The sequence below is a fragment of the Molothrus aeneus genome, chromosome 3, assembly GCF_037042795.1.
Source record: "Molothrus aeneus isolate 106 chromosome 3, BPBGC_Maene_1.0, whole genome shotgun sequence".
Taxonomy (NCBI): domain Eukaryota; kingdom Metazoa; phylum Chordata; class Aves; order Passeriformes; family Icteridae; genus Molothrus; species Molothrus aeneus.
Genome location: NC_089648.1, coordinates 2556696 through 2563676, shown reverse-complemented (window position 1 = coordinate 2563676; position 6981 = coordinate 2556696). Strand labels below are relative to the sequence as shown.

Here is a 6981-nt window from a genome sequence, read left to right as displayed (position 1 = left end):
CGGCCGGCGCGGTGGGGCGCCGCGCCTGTAGGGTGGCTGGTGGAATAGCTCGGCGCTCTCGCGTGGCGCCTGTCGGCGGGCGGGGCCGAGCGAGGCCGAGCCCGAACCGAGCGGGGCCGAGTGAGGCCGAGCTTGAGCCGAGTGAGGCCGAAGCGGGGCCGAGCGGGCGCGATGGCGGCGACGCCGCCGCCCAAGCCCTGGGAGTCGCGACGGCTGCCGGGCACCGCGACCGCCTTCCAGTGAGTGCGGGCGTCCCTCCCCGGATGTCCCCGCCGCGGGGGCCGTGGGTGTTCGCCCCCTCGCGCCGGCCGGGCCCGCTCCCCTGGGGCGGGCTCAAAGGTCGGGCCCGGCCGGGGCTGCCCCGCGCCGTGAGGGGCTTGTGCCGGGCGAGAGGGGCGGGCTCGGCGTGAGGGGCTGCGGGCTCAGACCCCGCTGGTGGCAGAGGGAAGCTGCGTGTGGGGTGTCGGGAGGGAAAGCCGTGTTGTCACCGGGGGGTAGAGTGAGTTCACAGTCCGTTCCTGGGAGGATTAAAAGTCCATTCCTGGGAGCATTCGCAGTCCATTCCTGGGGACATTCGCAGCCCTTTCCTGGGGGCACTCACGGTGCATTCCTGGGGGCACTCGCAGCCCTTTCCTGGGGGCACTCGCAGCCCTTTCCTGGGGCTGTGCAGCTCTGTGAGCCCCCGAGCCTCTGCAGGACAGGGGGAGCTGCGTGTCAGCCCCAGGATTTGGAGGAGATCCCTGTGTGTTGTCAGTGTCGTGTGAGTGTTCCCATCTTCTGGGAGCTCTCCGGGCAAACCCAGCCTGCTCGTGGAGAAGGATGCACAGAAAGGGCTTATGAGCTACTCCTTTTTCATGGGAAGCCAAGGAAGGCCCGCTGGGTGGCTGAATACTCGTCTTGTTTTTCTCTTGGTGCTGGTGATTGCAGTTGGAGGGAGCTGAAATTGGGCTAAAGGTTGGCCCAGCACTAAACATTGAGCAGAAACTTCTCTGCGTTCTCTGCAGAGTGCTGAGCCAGCAGTTTGGTGGTGTTGGTTTTTCATTCTGGGTTTATTTACCCCATTTTAAACAGCTTCAAGCAGCTTTGAAGCGGGGTGTCCCAAGTTGTCTAAAGGACAGAAGACTGTACTGTGACTTACTGAGTTACAGTAGCTCTGTTTGCTGGGGTAATAACTTATTTTTCCTCCTGTTTTCAACTGCTGAGAGAGTTACAGTCTGTGACGGAAAAAGCAGCAGTGTAAAGATACAAATATTATTCTTTGCTGTGGAAACCTGTAAGTTTTGCTGAGAGGAAGCTGTTCCCTACCTTGTATGGAAATAGTACAGCAAGCAGCAGCAGCTCCTTAGCAATTCCAGCTTGACTTCCTTCTTCTTTTCTGGACTGCAGAAGTGGGAAATTGTGAGTCGAGGCAGTAAGCATGGGAAATAGAATGTTTGACTTTTAGGGTGATAAGGTGTGAATGAAACACATATATTTTTATTGAACTGGCAGAAGCTGCTTGACAGAATTCAAGTGCCAGTCAAGTACTTCCAGAGTTTTATTACAAAGGGCATTGATAAAATGATTTAGACTTATGGGCATGCAAAGGAAAAGAAAAATTACTAAATTAAGACCTCTCTCTGCCAGCACTGCTCAGTAGTAGATTTAACCCCTTGCCAATCTGCACACAGGTGATCAGGTAGTTTGGGTAGAGAGGGAAATTGGGGACCCCAAAGCCCTTGCACATATTGTTGCATAATTACTTGGATTCCCACTTAGGTCATGCCACCCTTTAAGAGTGGGTTCAGAGGAGCTCTCAAGCTTTCTTCCTGCTGTATCATTGGCTCATTGTGTAGAAGAGCTGGGAACAAGGGTTGGAAATAAAACTTTCAGATTGGAAAGTTCATAAAAGTTTGTGTTAGGGGCTTCCATGTGCAGAAGAATGATGTGGATGTTAGAGCAGCAGGTTTGATGGCTCTGGGTTGTGTATTTCATGGGTTGATACATTAAATACACAATAAATAGGTAAAGGTTTTCCATGTTTACATTCCTGTTCCATGTTTACACTGGATATCTGATTTTGGGGGTTTTATCCCCCTGAAGGATCTGTGTTTCCTGCCCAGATCTTTTACTTCCAGCAAACCCCAGAACTGTTCAATGTACTGAGTGTTGGGCTCCCTGGTTCCCTGTCCCCATGTGTCACAGACATGTGTTCTGAACAATCCTTTCCCTAGGATTTTTCCTCCTGAGAAGCTGAGAGGCCTCAGGAACAAAATGTAACCAATGGTTATCTGCTGCTGTGGAACGCAACAGGTGCATCTGGGATTGGTCTCGTGTGGTTGTTTCTAATTAATGGCCAATCACAGTCAGCTGGCTCAGACAGAGAGTCCAAGCCACAAGCCTTTGTTATCATTCCTTCTTTTTCTATTCTTAGCCAGCCTTCTGATGAAATCCTTTCTTCTATTCTTTTTAGTATAGTTTTAATATAATACATATCATAAAATATGTTGTGGAGACGAGTCAGATCCTTGTCTCTTCCCTCATGCTTGAACCCTTGTGAACACTGTCACACCCATGCTGCTGAAACTCTCTGTGGTGTTTAGGAGTCAGTGGAAAGGAAAACCTAAACTCTGGGTGCTGATCTTGCCTATCTGACTTGGTTTAGGTCTGCTGACTTGGGTGACAACCTGCTGACCAGGCCCGGCCAGCCCACGGTGGTGGCACGAATCCCCCCGCCCATCTTGCCCAGGCCATCCCAGCAGGCGGCGAGCAGCAGCCTGAGCGCTTTCAGGCCAGCCTACAGCAGCTCCTTCTCGCCGGGCTACGGCTCCTACGGCTCCTCTTTCTATGGAAGCTACAGTCCCTACAGCTATGGCTACGGGGGGCTGGGCTATAACCGCTTCTGCGCCGAGGCCGTTCCCCCCAGCAGGTTTGTGCAGCAGGCTGAGGAGAGCAGCAGGGGCGCCTTCCAGTCCATCGAGAGCATCGTGCACGCCTTCGCCTCTGTCAGCATGATGATGGATGCCACCTTCTCTGCCGTCTACAACAGCTTCAGGGCCGTGCTGGATGTGGCCAACCACTTCTCCCGCCTCAAAATCCACTTCACCAAGGTGTTCTCAGCCTTTGCTCTCGTGAGAACTATCAGGTACCTCTACCAGCGCCTGCAGCGCCTGCTGGGTCTGCGGCAGAGCTGCGACAACGAGGATTTGTGGGCTGAGAGCGAGGGCAAAGTGGCTCGTGCTGGCCTCGAAGACAAGGTGGCTAACTCTGCAAAATCCTGGCCCATTTTCTTGTTCTTTGCTGTCATATTGGGAGGCCCCTACCTGATTTGGAAGCTGCTTTCTACATACAGCGAGGAAGAAACAGGTAAAGATGACCTGCAGCACCAGAGAAGTGCAGTGTGTATTGTTCCTTTTTTTGTTGCCTTTATAGTGATTAATCTCACACTACAGCAATAGTAATTAACAGATGCTGGGGCACATCTATTAGGATTGAGTTTTAGGCATGTGATGCAAGTGACAGCCTGCTTAAGTAACCTGTTGTTAAGACGTGGTTTCCTGCTGAAGCTTTCTGTGATTCCAGAATCATGCTTCCTCTCAACTTCTGGTTCCTTCCTCTTAGATGTGGCAGTTTGCATTGGGTGGGACAAGTGTTGGTTAGATTTGCTCCCCAAATCTTGCTTTTCATGTTACTCCTGTCACTTCTCTATTGGAAAAGTTTTAGCAAGGAAGGTGAAGTGTTTTCTTCATTTTCCTTTGAAAAACACGCCGAACGTTGTAAGTCAAAGCAGATAAACTTGTGGTTTTTGTTTGCAAACAGTGTCTAGTAACTGGGCGAGTGGAGAAGATGACCATGTAGTTGGAAGAGCAGAATATGATTTCAATGCTCTCTCAGAAGAAGAAATTTCTTTCCGTGCTGGTGACATGCTAAGATTAGCACCCAAAGGTAAACTTTTGATTTTTCTGTTTGTTTTCTCATCACATGTGAAGTAAGTTATAGTACAAGAGTCTGAAAATTGAAACAGAAAAGCCCCCAAACCACCTTATTTGACCAAATTCCTCGTGCACACTGATTTTTGCTCCCCGTGAAGTGATTACTTGCATTCTAATAAAACTTAGAGAGTAGATTTGTTCAGTTCTGTTGAGTTGTCCTGTAACTTGATGCATTTGCATTCTCTTCTTCAGAACAACAGCCCAAGATCCGTGGTTGGCTCCTGGCTAGTTACGACGGCCAAACAACAGGACTTGTGCCAGCTAATTACATCAAAATCCTGGGCAAAAGAAGAGGTAGGAGAACAGTGGACCTGGAGAGGATTGCAGAGCAGAGGCCAGCCTTTCCCAGCACAGCTGTCGGAGGAGCCCCTGCTGCTGCTGTGACTTTGGAGGAGCAGGAGGCAGCTTTTGAAACTGTTTTTGCTGGAAGCAGCAAAGTTCCTGCGGCGTCGGACTCCGCTGTGGCTGGAGGAGAGAAGCAGGAGCTCTGATGCACTTTGATCAACAAAGCAACTGAACTGTGCTTTATTGATACCACTTAGGGCTTGTTGAAAATCTGGTTTGTAGTGGAGCACTGGTGGGGCTGTACCAGTTTTTGCTGCTACTGGCTGGTGAAGGGATGGAGAAATGATTGCTCAAATTTGTGGTATTTATTTTTGATTCACCTAAGGCTGTACGTCAGCGATTCTATCCACCCACCTGGCAGCCACTCTGAGATCTTGAGATAGGAGAAGTGAGGCATTCATAAAATAGAAAACAAAGGAAAAAAAAATAGGGAGCGCCATTCTTGCTTAGGAGACAAATTAACACCCATTCTTCGTAGGAGTCTGGAGGCTCTTCAACAGATGTGCAAAGGGAAGAGTGATTTCTGTAAGATGTCCTCCAAAACATCACCCTCAGAACCATAAAGGAGTACCAGCACATTGTCTCCCCCTGAAAGGAGGGAGAGCTGCAGGAGATGCACACAATGGAATAGTTAGAAGGTTTAAGTTGCCTTTCATAAGTGGGGTTCTGTCATAAAGAACTTAGCTCTCAGGAAAAAAGGGACTTGGGAGGAGAAATAGACTTTACAAAGGGAGAGCAGTGAGGCATCACAAATAGTTCCAAGCAGTTCTGGTTTGTTTGTTGAAAGGACTTTGGAATTAAGGGTGTTCTGCAGTCAGGCACCCATTAGTTGTTACTCCCTTAACTAACTTTGCATCACTCTTAGCCATTTTGTGATGTAGCCTGCTAGCTGCCTATCTATCAGCTACCATCTGCATCTCAACTTATTTCTGTCCTTTATTGATTTTATATCAGTGTCAAAATATCTCTCCTGTGGTTTTGAGCAGTAGGAAAGCCTTGAGTTGAAGGAAGTTGGAAGTAATTGGAGCATCAAAGAAAAAGTAGCATTTCTTGCTTAATTGTGTCACTTAGAGAAGGTCTTGCAGTTGGACAAACTTTTCATGCTGCCTTTCAGGTGGTAAATTTTGCATCTGCCCATAAAATTTTAGGGCTCCAGTTTATCAAAAGCCATAAAAATATTAAGACTGTTCAAAGTATTTTCTTCATATGGGTGTTTGAGAATTCTGTCTTGAAATACTGTTTTGGTTTTTTTGTTAAATGAAGCAAAGATAATTAAAACTTTTTTTTTCCTTGTAGTATGTATGTATAACGTGTTGAACTTCTGAAGGTTACATCAGTGGATTAAATAACTAAGTTTGTCTTAATCATTAAAATAGCTGTTTTATTTTAAAGTTTCTTGGAAATACAAGTAGGGCACAGGCCTTTTCTTAATTGATGGAGTAGTTTCAGTTTGACCATTCCTACAGGGATCTTCAACACCCATTATGTGTTAACAAAGCTTTCAGTATTTGTATTTTAATGGCATTTGCTGGCCTTGGGTTCTTAGAAGTCTCTTCAACACAACAAAGCTCTAAAAAAATGAGCACAATTTTATTGAGGTAGAGTGGCTGAAAAGACAAATGTTATGCTGGAACCTCGATTTGAAAGTAATCTCTGCCTGTTGTTAATAAATAGAACATGAATTTAAGTGGATTGGGAGATGGTGATTAAAATAATTTATAGTAAATTGTTAGATTTTCAAGTGCAGATGTAAAGGAAAAAGTAGTTAAAGGGCAGATGAAAACCTTGAGATTTAAAACTGAACATGCTCCTGAGACATTGCCCTGTGTACCAGAAAATTATCTGTATTTGAAAATTATATCTGTTGTTGAAATGAAAATAGCAAAAAAAATCTGAAATTTAAAATACAGAGAAGCAAAGGGAGGGAGTGGTGTATCATGTGTACAGTTCTGTGTGCAGAGTGTGTCCCTGGAGGGAATTCATTTACAGTTCTGAGATGTAAGTAATGGACTGTCAGCCTCTCCTGTCAGTGAAAGATTTCAACCAGAGGAAGGGTCTACAATGAATGAATAAATAAACCCCAATTTTTTTTAAGAGTATCCATTCAGGTAGATTTTTTGGCTTTCTGGCTGTTTTAGGGGTTTTTTTTCCTTCCTGTTTTCTCTTCTGTTTTCTGACTCAGAGCAAGTTTAGAAGACAATGCCATGATTCTTGTTGGAATGTTTTAAGTCTCATTTTTAGAAAGATAAGTTTAATTTCACTTCCAGGTCATACTAGTTTGACAACAATTCTTTTAGCAGAAAGATAGGTTATTCTCACCTGAGTTGTCTTTATATTTGTTTGACTCAGCCTACAAGTCACTGTCATCATTGTATCTCCTAAATCTCAGCAAGAATTTTGATCCTTTCAATCTTGCAATTACCTTAATTGGAAAAGAAGGCTCTGAGGAATTGAAGTCAGTTCTTTAACTCCCAATTAATTGTATTGATTGCAGAAGGGTATTAAAGGTCATTGAAGTAAAATACACACCACAATTTACTGTCTGTTTCTGTCCACGTGGCAGGCTACAGAAAAAAGACCTAAATGAGCCCTGGGTGGAAAGGAGAGCTGGTGGACAGGCTGCTCCAGACTTGCAGAGCTTTAGGAAGGGGAGAAGAGCAAAAGG

The 6981-nt window shown here is 46.2% G+C and overlaps 1 protein-coding gene across 2 annotated transcripts; it reads left to right on the top strand.

Annotated features, from left to right (window-relative positions):
- The first annotated feature begins 132 nt into the window (after positions 1–132).
- On the top strand, positions 133–6981 carry PEX13 (peroxisomal biogenesis factor 13). 2 transcript variants are annotated; one of them, XM_066546031.1, is made up of 5 exons: positions 133–239; positions 2645–3345; positions 3799–3924; positions 4164–4265; positions 6880–6981. In XM_066546031.1, exons 1-5 carry the CDS (start codon positions 172–174, stop codon positions 6897–6899), a joined length of 1017 nt encoding a protein of 338 aa, XP_066402128.1. In that variant the 5' UTR covers positions 133–171; the 3' UTR covers positions 6900–6981. The 2 variants fall into 2 exon arrangements, with proteins under 2 accessions (XP_066402128.1, XP_066402127.1); XM_066546030.1 differs by lacking the exon at positions 6880–6981 and having other exon boundaries at positions 4164–6003.